Genomic DNA, 18,069 nt, shown 5'->3' on the forward strand with positions numbered 1-18,069 from the left:
AGACATCCTCAGACAAGCGCTGGCTCTTCGGCTTTGAAATGGAGATGAGCACTGGCCCCTATAGTTGGAAACGACTAGCACGCATATGCAGGAGAACCTTTACCTTTACCTATTTGCTTTAAAAATGATATTTTACTTAATGTTTGTACATAATACTTTTCTTTTACGAAATACTCCTCTCTACCAAATTATAGGTCATAAGACTGAAAAATGATCTTTTGATCATTTTGCCCCCACCCCTTATGAAAAACTACTGCCCAGAAGTGCCACTGGGAATGTCATTTTGTGGTGCTTTGATTCTATAGAGCTGATGAGACAGTGGGCTGACCACTTTTACTTTAAAATATTAAAATCCCTATGCCAGTCATTCACAACACAATTCAAGATACCAACTAAGATAATAGTTACCAGCAACTGGACTAGCAAAATAAGTAGGCCAGTAATTATTTTCTCTTGGTCTTGTTTCCTTAAACTTGCTGCTTTGACTTATAAAAATGGTTCTATGCTTGTGGCTTATTTGGTATATATTTTCATACTGATGTGCCAAGGTTGGAAGAAGGATATTCTATGGCAAAATATGTCCGTTATCACCTTAATTGTTGTCCATCCCTCAAGCTCCATTGAACTGAAGATACTTTTCACAGCTTCATACTTAACTATGACTCTTGCTTTCTACTTTAATCTCTTTTAATACTCAAGGAAACAGTGCCCCTTTCCTCTGATGCAAAAATCCTGAAATTTTATAGTTGATGTAGTAGTAAAAGTGCATGATGCCTCTCATTGTCAAAGTAGAACAGTCTTTAAATGGTGATACTGAAAAACTCTTAAAAGAACCTTAGTTTTAAAAACAAATAGAAAATCACTGAGGTACAGGAGATCCTGGATCATTAGGGAATTTTTGTCCATATCAAAAATTGCCTTGTTCCTACATTTCCAAATAAATTGGTACTCCCCGACTTTAAAAAAGTAAACCATTTTAATTGAGTCAATTGTTTTAGCTATAGTTTTTCTTTGGGGGATATTTCAAAGGGTAAACTTTGTGATGTATTTATGAAATGATTAAGTGCCCTCACACATATAGATCAGGGGTCTTTAAACTTGGCAACTTTAAGGCTTGTGGACTTCAACTCCCAGAATTCCTGAGCCAGCCAGGGCCAGCTGAGGAATTCTGGGAATTGAAGTCCATAAGTCTTAAAAGTTTGAAGACCCCGAATATAGATTTTCTCTGTGACGATCTGTATCTAGCCTGGTCCTTCAGCATTTCCAACAGTGCCCCCATTGGCACTGTAGCTGAATTCCTCCCTTGCTGCCAGTCGTTTTTTTCCTTCCATCTTTCTCAGCGTTAGAGGCTTCCACATAATGTGTCTGAAATAAGATAATTTTTTTCTATCATTTTTTTCTTTTTTTATTAAAGAGTTTTACAAAAAAAAATTACAATACATATCCCCAAAACCCACCCACCCCAAACCAGCCCCCTTCCCCCCCCCCGCTTCCCAGAGCTAAATACAGGGTTATAGATATAATAATCATATTCTAACTAAAAATTATCCATGATATAAAATTAACCAAATTCATAATGTGCTTTAACTCCCCTTTAACATAGATACATACAAAGTACTAACACTAAAATTAATAACAATATCCCTCTAAAATCTACTCATAAGCTAAATGGAACTTTTTAGTCCCATATTTATTCTGAATATAATCTATCCATCTCCTCCAGACTGAAATATATCTTTCTTGTGAATGATCCTTCAAATAAGCAGAAATCTTAGACATTTCTGCAAGATTCGATACTTTAAACACCCATTCTTCTATGGTAGGCAAACTATTCTTCTTCCAGTATTGCCCCACCAGTATGAAATAAGATAATTTGAACCTTTTCATTTGCACTTTGCATGACAACTCTGAAATGATTTGTTCAATGGTTTAAAATAACTGCGCAACTCACAAAGCCGTACATCAAAATCAGAATAGTTCACATGAACCAAGTGAACTACATACAATATCTGATTCGGTCGTATACATGATGCAATTTATTTATTTAACGTATGGCTGGTCACACACAGAATCATTATGATGAGTTTTGTATTAAGTGAATAGAGTTACATTGTTTTCCATGGCATGAGTTAAGCAATTGCTGAATATACTGAATGGTGGGTTTTTTTATGCTATCTCCCCCCCTGCCCCCACGCAGATATTCTCCAGAGGCTTTGAGGTTGTGAATTGTGCCTCTTATCATTCTGTTCAGTACTACCAAGTTTGTCATAATTTTGTTCAGGATAAATATGCTGATTTCAGTGGAAACATATCCTGATGAATAAATAACCTCTGTCTGGATAGGATGAACCAGATCCCATTCAACACCTCCCTTCTGTTCATGCACATCCTGTTTGGGCTTAAATATAATTTAGAAATATGAAAGTAAGAAATACTTCCATTTTCTTGAAGGTTCCCCACTTCACATGTGGACTGAAAATGTCAGGTGGGAAAAAAAGGTGATGGTCAGGGACTCTGCTCTATCTTTCTGCAGTTAAAGCCAAGGCTTTCCCCAAGAGGAAGTGAGATTGGGGTAGAAGGCAAGATGCAAAAATAGCAAACTCCTGTGCTGTAAAGTAGCGGAGGAAATGTGGCTCAAAATAACAGCAGCTAGATTTTCTGGTCTGGAAATTATTTATTATACTTCTACCACACCAAGAATAACTCTTGGTAGCTTGTAAACTATTGAGGCTTTTTTTTGCTCTGCTATTTCCTTTTATAATTATGAAAGCTACTCAGAGTTCTTAGGAGGTTAGCAATCTTCCAAGTTTTTTTTTTAAATACATCTACCCAGATAATCCACCCTCTCAAAACCCCAGAACCTTGGCAGGTTGAAACCGTTAAGTTTCAAGACTGTCGTGAACTTAATATAGGTAGTCCTCACTTAATAAGGGTAATTGGAACTGGCAACTATTACTAGGTAATATGATTGTAATGTGTGTTGTCACACCCTTGCTCTGATGACAGCAATTGGGACAGTTTCTAGTTGCTATTGTTAATTTAATCCCATGCAATGAGTGACCAGCAGTTACTCAACTGGTGCAGAATGCAGGCGCGCGAGTTGTGTTGGGGGTCTCCCGATACTCCCATGTTACACCTCTGCTGCGTGAGCTGCATTGGCTTCCAGTTGCCCTCCGGGTGAGATTCAAGGTGCTGGTGATGACCTATAAAGCCCTACATGGCATGGGTCCGGATTACCTATAGCAACACCTGCTGCCGGCGTCAACCTCCCTCCGTCCAGTGCGCTCCCACAGAGAGGGCCTCCTCAGGGTGCCACCGGTCAGAGAATGTCGACTGGTGGCCCCCAGGGGGAGGGCGTTCTCTGTGGGCGCGCCAGACCTGTGGAACCGCTTACCGGTTGAGCTCCGGATGGCCCCCGACCTTCGTTCCTTCCGACGTGATCTAAAAACTTATTTATTTGAACAAGCCAGCCTGGTCTGATGGGTTTGGGGTTTTAACATGGATTTTAACTAATGTATTATATCGGGCATAATTATTTAATGTTTTTAACTTTTGTATTATCGTATTTTAATATTTATTGCCCTGTACACTGCCCTGAATCCTTCGGGAGAAGGGCGCTATAAAAATTTAATAAATAAATAAAATAAATAAATGATCCATCACTATTTGCAACCATCTGCTGACTTCCCCGCTGACTTTGTTGGAAGCCAGCAGTAAAGGTTGCAAATGATGGACTCTTGTGACTGTGGAATGCTGCAATGTCATAATTATCACCTAGATGCCAATCGCGGTCACGTGACCGGGAATGTTGTGACACACACCCCCTCCACAACTACAAGAATCTGTTGCAAGTTTCTCTTATTCAGCGCCGTCATAACTTCGAACCGTCTATTGCTGTTTGGGGAATTCTGGGAGTGGAAATCTGCACATCTTACAGTTGTTAGGTTTTGGTAAAGAACCAGTTTGGTGTAGTGCAGGGGTAGGCAACCTTGGCTCTTTTATGACTCCTGGACTTCAACTCCCAGAATTCCTGAGCCAGCCATGCTGGCTCAGGAATTCTGGGAGTTGAAGTCCAGGAGTCATAAAAGAGCCAAGGTTGCCTACCCTTGGTGTAGTGGTTAAAGCACCAGGCTGAAAGACTGTGAATTCCAGATCTGCCTTAGGCATGAGGCCAACTGGGTGACCTTGGGTCAGCCACAGACACTTCCGAAACACTGACTTGAAGATGTTTTTTTTAAAAAAATGTTTTACAAACGGCAGACTACAAACATCCAAAATGCCACGGGAAAAAAAATATACATCTTTCTTTTCCCCCTCCCCTCACTCCTCCTTGACCCGCACAGGGCCGACTCTGAGAACCGGAAGTACCGCGACGTAAGGAAGGCGCTTTGCCCCGGAAGTTCTTCGGGCGGAACTCCTTCCGGGGTTTGCTCGCTTAGTGTCACTGCCGCCGGAAGCCGGCTGAGAAGGACCAGGCGTGCTGGCGGGAGGCTCTGTGGGAGAGCGGGGCGTCGAGGCCGGGCATGGCGTCGGCGCAGCTGGGCGATATTTGGGCCGAGAGCCCCGTGGAGAACCGGATTTTCGGCTCCGTGCTGCTCTTCTCCTGGGCCGTCTACCTGTGGGAGGCCCTGCTTGCCTGGCGGCAGGTCAGACCCTTCTCTTCCCGCCCAAGCCGAGAGAGCAGCCCCGTCAAGTTTAGGGCCGCGACGAGCCGGGTCATCCCCGCCTCCTTGTGCTGCGCCGAGCGGTGCTTCCCTCCGGGGCTGCCGCCTGCCTCTGGGGACTCGATCGGGGGACGGAAGGCTTGGTTTCTAGCCGGCGGGCTCAGCTCTCCCGAAGCCTCCGCAGACGGCCGCGGGTCTCGTTACTTCTGCCCTCCTTTGGACGTAACGCAGGGCTCTTCAAACTTGGCCCTTTTATGACTTGTGGACTTCAACTCCCAGAATTCCTCAGCCAGGCATGCTGGCTGAGGAATTCTGGGAGTTGAAGTCCACAAGTCATAAAAGGGCCAGGTTTGAAGACCCCTGACGTAACGGGTCGGCAGGAGATCCACGTTACAGTCCTGTGCCACGCGAGCTCAGATAGACAGAAGCCACGCTTGGCGCACGACCACGCGGGTTGGGCAGAGGCTTGCTTGGCTTTGGCCGGAAGGCTTGCAGTCCGTGCACGCCTAGGAAGGAGCACGCCGTGTGAATTACACCCGCCTAAGCCGCTTTCGGACAGGGGTCTACGGAGATTCTCAGTCGGGCAGGTCGTGGTTGTCCCCAAGGTGCTTTTGGAAGAGGCAGCTGGACTTCCTTTGTTTTTTGCTTGAAGACGTCTCGCTTCTCATCCAAGAAGCTTCTTCGGTTCTGACTGAGTTGCGATTGGCCATTCAGTCAGAGCGGAAGTAGCTTCCTGGATGAGAAGCGAGACGTCTTCAAGGCAAAACAAAGGAAATCCGGTTGCCTTTGAAAAAAAAGCACCTTTGGGACGCTGGAGGACAGACTCTTCCTTAAAAGTGGCTTCATTTGCATTAAGGCTGTGGTCATTGCTAAGCTGCCCTTCAACTTGTCTTCTCCCAAGGGGTGTTTTCAGATTTCCGCTTTCATAGAGGCTAGGAAGGAAGGAGTTGGAAGTCCAGTGCGCAGTGGTGTCCTATATTTTCAAAACCTATGTAATTAACGAAATGCGATATTTGATAGATTATAAAGCCTGTTTCCTGAGGTGCCACCTATATAATACTGGTTCTAAAATGCCCCTGGTTCTCTCCCCCCAGCAGAATTGCTGTGTCTTAGCTTGAAGTACATCAAAACACTTGCGTGCCTCAAAGTCTTAACACGGCGTTTATCTTCAGAACTGGTATTAAGGCCAATATCATATGAAAATTACACACCCTTCCCTAGGGTACTTAGAAGGACCTCTTAACTGGTAGAGTCAATCTATTAATAAGCCAATCTGTTATATCTTTGGAATGTTTGACATTGGAATATTACCATAGAGCAGGGCTTATTTTGCCACATAGCCTCAGAAACAAACTTTGATTAGTTTTTCCGAGTGGTTTTGGCCCTAAACCTTAAAAGAACTGATCATATCTATTCAGTAACAGCTGTCGGGTAAACTAAGGAAGATTCTTTCTTCACCCAGCAATATAATTCATAGAACTTGGATTCATTGATTTAGAGATGTATTTCCTAGTCTCACACGAGTGTTTTTGTAATCATGGTGTCTTTTAACTATCGTTGTATATTGTAACAATCCTTGCACTGTTGGACATTGAACTTCCAGTGGCACATGAAAATATCCTTAAAAATGCAAGCTAAATTACTGCTTATTTTTAAATATTTCAGAGGACTGTCTACAAGACAACCACCCATGTCCCACTGGAACTAGGACCAATCATGGACTCGGAAACATTTGAAAAATCCCGTCTTTACCAATTAGATAAAAGTGCATTCAGCTTTTGGTCAGGACTGTACTCAGAGTTAGAGGGCACGGTAGGTATCTTGCTTCTCCTTTGGTTTTGTGTATTTTGAGCGAGCTGGAATGTATTCTAAAATGTAAATTTGTGAGTATATTTGCATGCTTACATCAGAATATTGACAAAGTAATTGAATAAAAATGCCAGAAGGACATTTTCTGTGATAGAATGTAGAAATCCATAGGGTTTTTTTTCTTCATAGAATATTGAATAAAAGGGATCTTGGGCTGGAAGCAAATGCTACAAAGAAACCCAAATAGATTTCCTTCAGGCAGAATTGAGGGTGGCTTTTCTTCTGTCTGCTAACATTTCCTGAAGTTTGCCCCTTTCAAGGACAATAGTAGCGGAAGACCCAGTAGATCAGGGGTGGACCAACTATGGCAACTTTATTACCTGTGGACTTCAACTCCCAGAATTCCTGAGTCAGCTGGCTCAGGAATTCTGGAAGTTGAAGTCCACGATTTGTAAAGTTGCCAACCCCTGCAGTAGATAGTAGAGCAAAAACTAGCCATGAATACAGTTTGCAGGATTAATTAATGCACTTGCATTCCCTGTCATCTGTCTTATGCAGCATTTTGTCTATGCTCCATTTTTCTCTGCGACCTGCATACAATTGAGCTTTAGCTCAGAATTTCCATGTCCCTCTTTTTTCCAATGTTTTAGAGAATGGAAGAAATTTTCCGTGAAAGTAGTGCTCAGGTGATTAAGCTGCAGCATTAAATTACAGTATTTGCTGATACATGAATGAGCTTTGGGCTCACGTTAGCTCTGGCTGTTAGTTGATTGACACCCAGCAAGGTTTACAGTTAAATACAGTTTTAAATCTGGACCTCTCTTGATTTCTGGAATCCCACACTTAAAAAAGATTGTACCATGTTAGCTTCTTCCATAAAATCATGTTTTTGTTCTTACAGGTAATCCTTCTTTGTGGAGGAATTCCTTTCCTTTGGTCTGTATCTGGAGACATTTCAAATCGTGCTGGTTTTGGACCTGAATATGAAGTAAGTGTATTGGTTTGCTTGAGTCAGCTGAATACTAACCTAATCATGTTCGATCAAGCGCCAGGTAGTCCCTTAAGAATTTCTGTTTAAATTTTGGGTATGTAAGAAAAGGTGTGCTAGATCAAACCAAAGAAGTATCTGGTTTAGAAGGCAGAATAATATTCACATTTAAAATCTCTCTAGCTAGTTAGTATCTAGGGGGGGACAGTATTCAGACATTCCTCTAAGAAAGCTGAAAACAGGGTCAGAAACCTGTGAATGGCCGTTAAGTGAATCCAGCTTTCCCTGTTGACTTTAACTGAACAGTCACTAAACAAATGGTTGTGTATCATGATTATAGAGCAGTTCATGTTGTTTTGGTGCAGTGATCAAGCAGTTAAAAAGGAGGAAGATACATTTGAATTTTGCTTCATTGCTGTGATTGTAGAAAATCTCAGTAACAACTAAGAAGGTGTCAGATTTCTTGTTCTGGGAACAGAAGGTTCTGTGCCACCCCAGCAAAATGTCCATCTGACCATTCTCTGGTTTACAACCATTAATCATCCAGATTGCAAGTTAACTGTTGCATTCATCCAGAACATGACAAACGATTTCCTGTTTGGAAGACTGAGTACGCCAGGTTGGTAAAATTAAGAGGGGAGAATGGAAAATACAAGTTTTCCAGAATGCTCCTTTCCTGGATTTATAGATTTTGCTGATTTCCATCTGATATTTTTCATAATAGCTTTTCTTGGCTAGTGCCTGTTGCTTGATCATGCAAGCTGGGCAACTCAGTTCAGTGGCATTGACTTAAATAAATGTGACAGCTTTGTAGTTTGGCTAGTGCTATAAATGTATCAAATACTTTGTTTTGTTTTTCCAAACAAACTGGTCATTAGCCATGATTTATACTGGCTCTCCGGGAGAGAACCCAACTGGGAGTCCTGGTTTGTTTGTAATCTACAGATCTACTCATGGTTTTTAAACTCATTTTTTCCTCAACCTTGGCAACTTTAAGCTGCGTGGACTTCCAGAATTCCTTAGCCAGCATGGGTGATGAATTCTGGGAATTGAAGTCCATACAACGTAAAGTTGCCAGGATTAACTTTTATTTAAACCTAACCTTAATTTAAATTTGCCAAAGTTGAGAAACTTGATTAACTGCTTTCAGTGGCAGAAGGAACTTCAAACTGTTTGCACCAGCATGTAATTTCAGGGATTTGCCAGAAGCCCTAAGCAAAACTGTAAAGTGCATAGGAATTATAGGCTGCAATTCAGACTTGATCATATTTAGGCTAAATCATTAAAATCAAAATAGTTGTAACTAATTGATATCCCGTTTATATTTATATTTATTAAATTTTTATACCGCCCTTCTCCCGAAGGACTCAGGGCGGTGTACAGGGCAATAAACATTAAAAAACAAAGTACAAAAGTTAAAAACAATTAAATGATTTATGCCCGATATATACAATAGTTAAAACCATATTAAAACCCAACCCCAAACCCATCAGACCAGGCCGGCTTGCTCAAATAAATAGGTTTTTAGATCCCGCCGGAAGGAGCGAAGGTCGGGGGCAATCCGGAGCTCAACCGGCAAGCGGTTCCACAGGTCTGGCACGCCCACAGAGAACGCCCTCCCCCTGGGGGCCACCAGTCGACATTCTCTGATTGGAGGCACCCTGAGGAGGCCCTCTCTGTGGGAGCGCACTGGACGGAGGGAAGTTGACGCCGGCCGCAGGTGCTGCCGTAGGTAATCCGGACCCATGCCATGTAGGGCTTTGTAGGTCATTACCAGCACCTTGAATCTCACCCGGAGGGCAACCGGCAGCCAATGCAGCTCGCGGAGCAAAGGTGTAACATATTGTAGGGAGACTTTGCAAGTAGGACTAAGTCTCAGTCTGACCCTATTATGTAGCTAAGAATAATATTTATCTAACAATTCTCCTCTTCATTATTCTGATGCGCAGATTGTCCAGTCGTTGGTGTTCCTACTGCTTGCTACACTTTTCAGTGCAGTCACAGGTCTGCCCTGGAGCCTCTATAATACTTTTGTCATTGAGGAAAAGCATGGTTTCAATCAGCAGGTATTACATCATTTCTACCTTCTCTGATGTCTTCTCAATGTTTTGGAATGTAATATCTTACTGTGGATGCTGCACTTGTTTGAGTTCTCCTACCCATCTTCTATTGGTCCTTATTGCGGATGTTTCATGCTGTAAACTGTCATGGGTCAATTGATTGAAATCAGCTATGGAAAAATTTAATAACAAATACCCATGACTAACCATGCTGCCTAGTGGCTGAGGAAAACTATAGTCCAGCTAAACTTGAGGAATTGCTATCCTACATTCATTAACAGGCAAGAGCTCTCCCTGCCTGTAACAATAATAAGACAACCTTTAGTGTCATTTACCTGTATACGCTGCAGCACACATTAAAATGAAATTCCAATGCCCCACTCTTGAAAGAAGGAACGCCACCGAGGGGAGACATGATAGCAGTGTTCCAGTATCTGAGGGGCTGCCACAGGGCAGAGGGGGCCAGGTTGTTCACCAAAGCACCAGAGGGAAGGACGAGAAACTGGTTGGAAACTGATCAAGGAGAGAAGCAAGCTAGAATTAAGGAGAAACTTCCTGACAGTGAGGAGAATCAACCAGTGGAACAGCTTGCCACCAGAAATCGTGGGCACTCTTATCACTGGAAATTTTTAAGAAGAGACTAGACAATCACCTGTCCAAGATGGTATAGGTTCTCCTGTTTCAGCAGGGGGCTGGACTAGAAGACCTCCAAGGTCCCTTTCAGCTCCTATTCTATTCTATTTCTATTCTGTTAACAATGTCACCACCCCAAGAATTGCAATAATAATAAAATAACAGCAGCATCACCAAAAATGCTAAAAATGACACCAAAACTTCTGTTCATCACAGTCTATTTGGAAAAAAGTCTTGAAGGGTTAACAAGGTTGATACTATATGGAACTGCGCTGTTGTAGTACAGAATCTAGTTGTTCTGCTTCAGATACCACAAAGCTTCCTCCCAGAAGGCAACAATGAAAATGATTGCATTGCCATGATTAATTGCTGAAATATGAGCTTCACAGAGAACAATCAAGACATCTAGTGTACTTTGCCTGTGTTCTTTTAGGGAGCCCTAGTTCCTTTGCAGATGTTTTAGGGAGTTTCCCATATCTTTTATTTTCTGTTTTACTTTAGCTATTTCCTGGTAGCATGTCTAAGCACATTCTCTTTCAGTGCCATCTTGAGTAAACTTTTTATGTCTGGGGATTTTGGACGTGCTGCTTTGTCATACTTGGGCAAGGGATGTTTTTAATGTTCTGTTTATTTTAGCAGTTTTGGCAAAACGGTCAGACAATTCTGAAGTGTAACTAAGATGCACGCAACGTAAAACTTGTCGAATTTATGGAGTCCATTTCAGATTTCCCCTGCTTATTATGTATGCTTCTCTTTAATAGACCCTGGGATTCTTTTTTAAAGATGCCATCAAGAAGTTCATCGTGACACAGTGTATTCTCCTGCCGGTGACCTCGCTCCTACTTTACATCATCAAAATAGGTGGAGATTATTTCTTCATCTATGCCTGGCTTTTCACTTTAGTTGTTTCCTTGGTGAGTTCACAGCATCTGGATGTTTCGTTTAGAATTATTGAAAAATCGTCTCGGCTATTAAGGTTTTGCTCTTTATCCCTTTGCTGATAGTGATTTTCCTTTTTTTAAAAAAAAAATTGAATTTATGATAGAAATTTAAAAAAATGAAAAGAAAAATGAGAAAGGGATAAGTGATAGGAAGAAAGTGGAAAGTGGAAAAGAAAGAAAACGTAGAATTTTGACTTCCCCCTTGTATATTTCGTAAGGGCCGTTTTACTCTTTCTTCTCCCTCCTAAATCATCAATTCAGTCTTTCCTTCTTTCAGTAAAAACTCCATTATGAGACTTCCACTTTTTAAAACAGTCTTAATTGTTTTTTCCCGGACCAAAACGGGTCAGCTTCGCTATTTCTATGAGCTCCCATCATTTTTATAATCCAGTCCTCTGCTACTGATGTTTCTCCCACCTTTGTGCATATAATACTCTTACCTCAGTTATTATATACAAACTTTGTCCCCCGTGTTTTTTTTCCTAGTTCAGCATCCATAAGATCAAATAAAAATAATTCTGACTTCACTGATAATTACTTTCCAACTTGCCCTGTAAGAGTGCAAGCTGGATTTTGTAAGTGAACAACAGTATCGTTATCATTTTGCTCCATTCCAGGTTCTTGTCACAATTTATGCTGACTATATTGCTCCGTTGTTTGACAAATTCATTCCACTGCCTGAAGGAGAACTCAAGCGGGAGATTGAGACAATGGCAAAGGATATAGACTTCCCGCTCACCAAAGTTTATGTTGTGGAAGGTATGAGAATAGAGGGCTCAGGTTTTGATTTTGAAGAAAGTCCTTCACTTACAACCATTCATTTAGTGACTGCTCAAAGTTACAACTGCACTGAAACGGGGATCGTGGCATCAAAATTCACTTGGCAACTGGCATGTACTTACAACAGTTGCAGTGTCCTGGGGTCATGTGATCCCCTTTTGCCGCCTTCTGATAAGGAAAGCCAATGGGGAAGTCAGATTCTCTTAACAGTGGCGTTACTATCTTTAACAACTATAGTGATTCACTTAACAGCTGTGGCAAGAAAGATTGTAAAGTGGGGCAAAACTCACTTGGCAATTGCCTTGCTTAGCAATGGAATTTTTGGACTCGTGGTCGTAAGTCAAGGACTACTTCTATTGCCAAACTACGCTGGTTTTTCTGAAATTATGCTGTTGGGGAGGCAGCCTTAGCTTGCTGACCATGGAAACCTGTTGCAGACAGAGGAAAGAACATGAATTCCTCCAGGTGGTGTTCCCTGGGATCTTAGCCCATTACTTTGCAGCTGAGCATATGATAAAGTGGGGAATTGATTCAACATCTTGAATTGTCCAAATTTAGTGATTATAAGAATAATCAAGCAGTGTCAACTTTCCGGCTGGCAAATCCAACATTAAAGAAACTCTATGGCCTTGAGGTGCTGTAAGAGTTAAATTTTTATTGAATATACATCCTGGCACTGACGAAGTAAAATCAATTCTAAGTTTCCCATGTGAAGTTCTGATTAGTTACCAATAGCTTTTCATAACCCCTCCAGCACGTGTTCATGTTGCCCAATCACATTGTTTCTGTTTGCTATGGGAACGGTCCACTTCTCTGTCGGACACCTGCTTTGGATGACCTTGGTTCCCACAGTCCATGGACAGCTTCTTGACACTCCCGTTTCTTTCCCAGACTCCCCCTCCTCCCCCCTTCAGAGGTTAGCAAGCATCTTAGCAATTCAACCCTGACAAGCAGTCATGTTCAGAGAACTTCAACATTGGCAATATAAGCCAATGTTACAAGTACCTGCAATAAATCTCAGTCCTTTAACTGGTGCTATGTAGCCTGGACCTTTAGATCCTAACCTAGCTTCCTCCAGTCTGGATGCCCTCTAGACGTGCATGACTGCTACTGAGAATGCTGGGAAATTCTGCTTATCTGGAGGTCATCCAGAGTGAGAAGTGTTGCCTTAAGTGCTTGAAACCTCACAGTCATATTGCAGGTTTGCAATGTTGCCAAGATGGTCCTCCAGTCTGTTAGTATAGAAAGAATGGTCCACAGTCACCATCAAAGTTTGCTAGCACACGGTGCCACCTCCTTCCGCAGGTTAAGCAGTTTGATCCTGCTCAGGATCTAGTTGGATGGTCTCACAGAGTCCCACAAGGGAAGACAGGTATGATATTTATACCCTATTCTGCCTGTGCCACTTTGCTCTATGCTTCATGGAAACCATTCGCTGCAGCTACACAGTTTGAAATAACTTCCGTTTAGCACTCAACCTTAAAGCTATGCTGGATGCTAAACTTGATTTGGGCATTTCCAATTGCACTATAGTCCATGTGGTTTGGTCACCAGCTGCGTGCAGCTGGAACAAGTGAACAGTTTCATACCCAAGCAAGCTTACTGGTCTCTTAACAGGAGGCTGATGCTGAAGGCCAAATACACATAAGACCTCTCCCTCATAAAATCTAGTGGGTGGGTATACTAAAGTAAAGCAGAGTGCAGCTGCACGGACACTTTTGGGGGCCTCCCGATACTCCCATATCACACCTCTCCTCTGTGAGCTGCACTGGCTTCCGGTTGCCTTCCGAGTGAAATTCAAGGTGCTAACAATGACATACAAAGCCCTGCATGGCATGGGTCCGGACTACCTACGGGAGCACCTTCTGCCAACGTCAACACCCCTCCGTCCTGTGCGCTCCCACAGAGAGGGCCTCCTCAGGGTGCCACCGCTCAAGGAATGTCGGCTGGTGGCCCCCAGGGGGAGGGCATTCTCAGTGGGTGCGCCAACCCTCTGGAACTGCTTGCCTACCGAAATCCGGATGGCCCCCGACCTCCGCACCTTCCGGCGCGACTTAAAAACTTACCTGTTCCAGCAGTCCGGCCTGGCCTGATAGTTCTTGGGGTCTCAGTTGTTTTTTACTATTGTTTTTTACTATTGTTCATCTGTATACCTACCTTACTCTGTACACCGCCCCGAGTCCCTCGGGAGAAGGGCGGTATATAAAAACGAATAAATAAATAAATGTGACTGAATTTTGTCCTCCTCTTTCTCCCCAGGCTCCAAACGTTCTTCCCATAGCAATGCCTATTTCTATGGTTTCTTCAAGAACAAACGTATTGTGTTGTTTGACACTCTCCTGGAAGATTATTCTGCCCTCAACAAAGAGCACTCTGAAGAGCCTGGTGTGGACACGGAAGCAGCTGGAGAAAATGATGGAGGACCCGAGTCAAAGGCTAAAACCAAAGTGAGCCCTGATTTGTTTATGTTATCATTATTGACAGACCTGATCCAAAGTTTCCAAATAACAAAGATGGGTTGCCTAAAAGGAAATCCCAAGCAGGAATTATAGGAATACCAGCATGCCTACTGAATCTTTGGTTATTAAAATTAAAGTGATAATGAGTTGCCAAGAAACACATTTCAATGTGGTTTATTACTTGTGTATGTGTGTAGTGACAATTTTGGCCTGGGTTTGGGGAAGTGTATAAAATAGCTAATCCAACAGAGTTCTATAGACCTGTTCATTTCAACTTCCACTTCTAAAAAAAGCAATTATTTGGCCCATTTTTAAAGGAGCTACGAGCATCTTAGGCAGTGGTGTGATTCAAATATGTGAACAACTGGTTCTCCGTGTAGATGCCGCTTCCAGAAGTCCATTCTGGGCCTGGGTGACAAAAAATTAGCTACCGGTTCTGCCGAACTGGTGTGAACTGGCTGAATCCCACCACTGATCTTAGGTCTTGCCCTCCTGGTAATCCAAACCTGGTAATCCAAACAAGAACATTGTGTCCTATCCATTCGTGTTTCTGTGTGCATGCCCGCAAGTTAAAGAAATGAATTTATATTTTTCTCCACATGTCTAGAGTAAGAAGCAAGGTTGCAAAAATGAAGAAGTTTTGGCTGTGCTGGGTCATGAGTTGGGACACTGGAAACTTGGCCACACCATTAAAAATATTGTCATCAGCCAGGTATGTAAGAAATAATTAGGCACCTATCTACTGTTACCGTTTACTCAGAAAATAAAGTGGTTCCATCTTTCTGCTCGCTTTCTGCTTTCTTCTGTCTCTGTTGTATAATTGAAAAAAACGGAATGAGGACATATAAAAGCTTTGGGCAACGTTCATAACACAGACTAAATGAGACATTACATAGGAAATCTGAATCTTTAGCCTTTTTTTAAAGTTATAAGAGCAAGCCTGGATAGGTGTAGGCAGCAGTGGACTGGATCAGAGCTGGAGAAAGGTTGCTTTTATTTATTGTTTGTAATTTCCGTTTTATGTTTTAATCTTCCTTGGGTTGTTATATAGAAATGATTGCAATAGAACGGCCTGAAAGATTGCTGTCTCTGAGTGAAGTACATAGCCAAACAAAATTGAAAAAGTCCCTCTAGAGTTTGGGAATGCTTCCATATTCTATAAAATGGTATATCTTTACCCATGGAAGTGTCCATGGCCCTTCTAATAGGAGAGGTTCCAGTCTTTGGAGACTCAAAAAAAGCTGTGGTAGACCAGGCCAAATACTTCTCTGGTCCAGCATTCAATGCTAATGGTAGCCAACCAGATGCTCTAGGACACGGGTGTCAAACTCGCCATGTCACGTGACATGTTCCAACGTATCACGGCTATTTTCACATTGCCGGAGCTGGGGTGGACGTGGTCTCCATATGATGCAACTGGTCCACGGGCAGGCAGTTTGACACCTCTGGTCTAGGAGTATAGCCGTGCAGGCAGTATATAAAGCAGGGGTAGGCAACCTTGGCTCTTTTATGACTTGTGTACTTCAACTCCCAGAATTCCTGAGCCAGCCAAGCTGAGGGGAAAGGGAGAGGTTTCCAAGCTGAGCCATGCTGGCTCAGGAATTCTGGGAGTTGAAGTACACAAGTCATAAAAGAGCCAAGGTTGCCTACCCCTGATGTAAAGGATGAAACACCCACTTCCCTCTTGCGTTACCCAGCATGTGATATCCAACCTTGACATGAGGAGATAAAAATGACAGATTAGCTATTAATAATCACTTGTTCAATGTATCTTCATAACTTTGTGTACTCAACTTGCCAAGACCAAGCACGTCAGCTGCAATGTGCTACTTTTTCCTTCTGAATGCCCAACTGATTTATTATAGATCATTTTTAGTGTAACATTTACGGTAGTTAACAATTCCTAACACCCTGTGTCTTGTTTTCTCTCAGATGAACTCCTTCTTATGTTTCTTCTTATTTGCGGTGTTGATTGGTCGAAAGGAGCTTTTTGCCGCCTTTGGATTCTACGAAACCCAGCCTACCCTGATAGGCTTGCTGATCATTTTTCAGTTTATTTTCTCACCTTACAATGAGGTAAACTTCAGTTTTGGTTGGCGCTTTACTCAACTGATAAGAGCTGCTTTCCTGGAAAAGTTACCTGGGTTCCATGTGGAAAGTTTGGTTCCTAAATTACTGTTACAGTTTGTCTAAATGGGTTGGATCCTGGCATCCTCCCATGAAAGGAGACGACTTTTCTGTTCCTAGTTCTCCATCCAGACCTTTGGTCTTTCCAGAAATGTTTTTCCAGGACATCCTTCTCACCCGTCTCCCAGAGGTTGTTTTCTGAGGTTTCCCAAAACCCTTCCATCTTCCATTTTCCAATTCATTAACTCATAAGCAAGTGACTTCTTTCACTCTTTGTAATATTGTTTTGGAGGGTGGAATCTGGGGCCTGACAAGAAGGAAAGAGAGCTAGTTCCTTTCTGCAAATACTGTATCTAAACTTAAGAATTAATCCCAAATGTGGCCTATTTTCTCCTCCTTTTTAGTCTTTGGAAGGTTTGATGAGATTTGGAGAAGTGGTTTTGAAAGACTGTTAAACTCATTCTGAAATCTCATCCTGTGTCATCCTCTTGTTTTCCCACTACAGGTGCTTTCCTTTTGCTTGACTGTATTAAGTCGGCGATTTGAATTTCAAGCTGATGCATTTGCCAAGAAACTCGGAAAGGCAAAAGATTTGTATTCTGCGTTGATCAAGTTGAACAAAGATAACCTGGGATTCCCCGTTTCAGACTGGTTATTTTCAATGTGGCATTATTCTCACCCTCCACTGTTAGAAAGACTTCAAGCTCTAAAGGAATCTAAACAGGACTGAGGGGGAAAGAATTGAGGAGGCCCAGAGGAGAAACCTAGTCTCTCCAAATCAAGTTTCCAGGTTTTTTGTTTTTTTTAAAAAAAGAAGTATATACAGTATACCCATTTCATTCCTAAACACAGCATCCTGCATAGCTCTATGCGCTGTTCACTTGAATTGAAACAACCTCCCCAAAGTCCTGTCTCTGACTAACAAATGAATTGTAATCAGGAGCTGAGGGAGAAATGTAATGTGTAACATTTAGCTTAATCACAAAAGCCATGCTTGAAAGGAAAAATAATTTGTCACAACCAATGTGTCCGTGCTTGAATCTGTGAAAGCTTTGTGACTTTTGTACCTTTTAAGCACTTTGTCCAGATGTTCTTACACAGTATGGAAATTCTTACCTCATCTGTGGCAGAGGTGGGTGGAGGAAAAGGACCTGAAAAGTAATTTTTGAACCACTGGGATTTGACATTTCTAAACCCAATTGCTATCTGGATAGGAACAGTGGAGCTTTCTTTCACGGTTCAAGTTCTTATCTGCAATGAAATTACAGGTGTGATGAAAACACCTCTTTCCCCAAATAGGGGAAACAGAAAATAAATTACAGATGATATATACCATAGTTATGTGTCCTACATATATTACTGTTACAATGGTTTGGAATTTGGTTTACCTTGTCTCCTCTCCCTAATTTTTCCTGGTAGGAAATAACTGCAATTCCCCCCCAAATATCGTATAAGGTGTTGGCATACCTACAGACACCCCCTTGGTTTCTATTGTCTGTCTTTTCGACTTTCAGTATAAGAATGGGAAGTTGACACATTCCAGATTAAAGTTCCAGCCTCCCTATTGTATCTGTTTCCAAGAAAACCTCTTAAGACAGGAGAGGTTTT

General features: G+C 42.2%; 1 protein-coding gene across 1 annotated transcript; it reads left to right on the top strand.

Annotated features, from left to right (window-relative positions):
* The first annotated feature begins 4,430 nt into the window (after positions 1-4,430).
* On the top strand, positions 4,431-17,852 carry ZMPSTE24 (zinc metallopeptidase STE24). The gene is made up of 10 exons (XM_081334269.1): positions 4,431-4,646; positions 6,330-6,476; positions 7,375-7,461; positions 9,411-9,527; positions 10,916-11,068; positions 11,713-11,854; positions 14,135-14,322; positions 14,942-15,046; positions 16,267-16,410; positions 16,967-17,852. The coding sequence occupies exons 1-10, from the start codon at positions 4,524-4,526 to the stop codon at positions 17,189-17,191; spliced, it is 1,431 nt and encodes a 476-aa protein (XP_081190395.1). The 5' UTR covers positions 4,431-4,523; the 3' UTR covers positions 17,192-17,852.
* Positions 17,853-18,069: the final 217 nt, after the last annotated feature.

This window comes from Vipera berus (assembly GCF_964194415.1).
Source record: "Vipera berus genome assembly, chromosome: 9".
Taxonomy (NCBI): domain Eukaryota; kingdom Metazoa; phylum Chordata; class Lepidosauria; order Squamata; family Viperidae; genus Vipera; species Vipera berus.

Coding starts and splice junctions, on each gene's coding strand:
- ZMPSTE24 (XM_081334269.1), top strand. CDS start 4,524: ATGGCGTCGGCGCAGCTGGGCGATATTTGGGCCGAGAGCCCCGTGGAG. Junction 7,462..9,410: donor GTTTTGGACCTGAATATGAA/GTAAGTGTATTG, acceptor TCTGATGCGCAG/ATTGTCCAGTCGTTGGTGTT. Junction 11,069..11,712: donor TCACTTTAGTTGTTTCCTTG/GTGAGTTCACAG, acceptor GCTCCATTCCAG/GTTCTTGTCACAATTTATGC.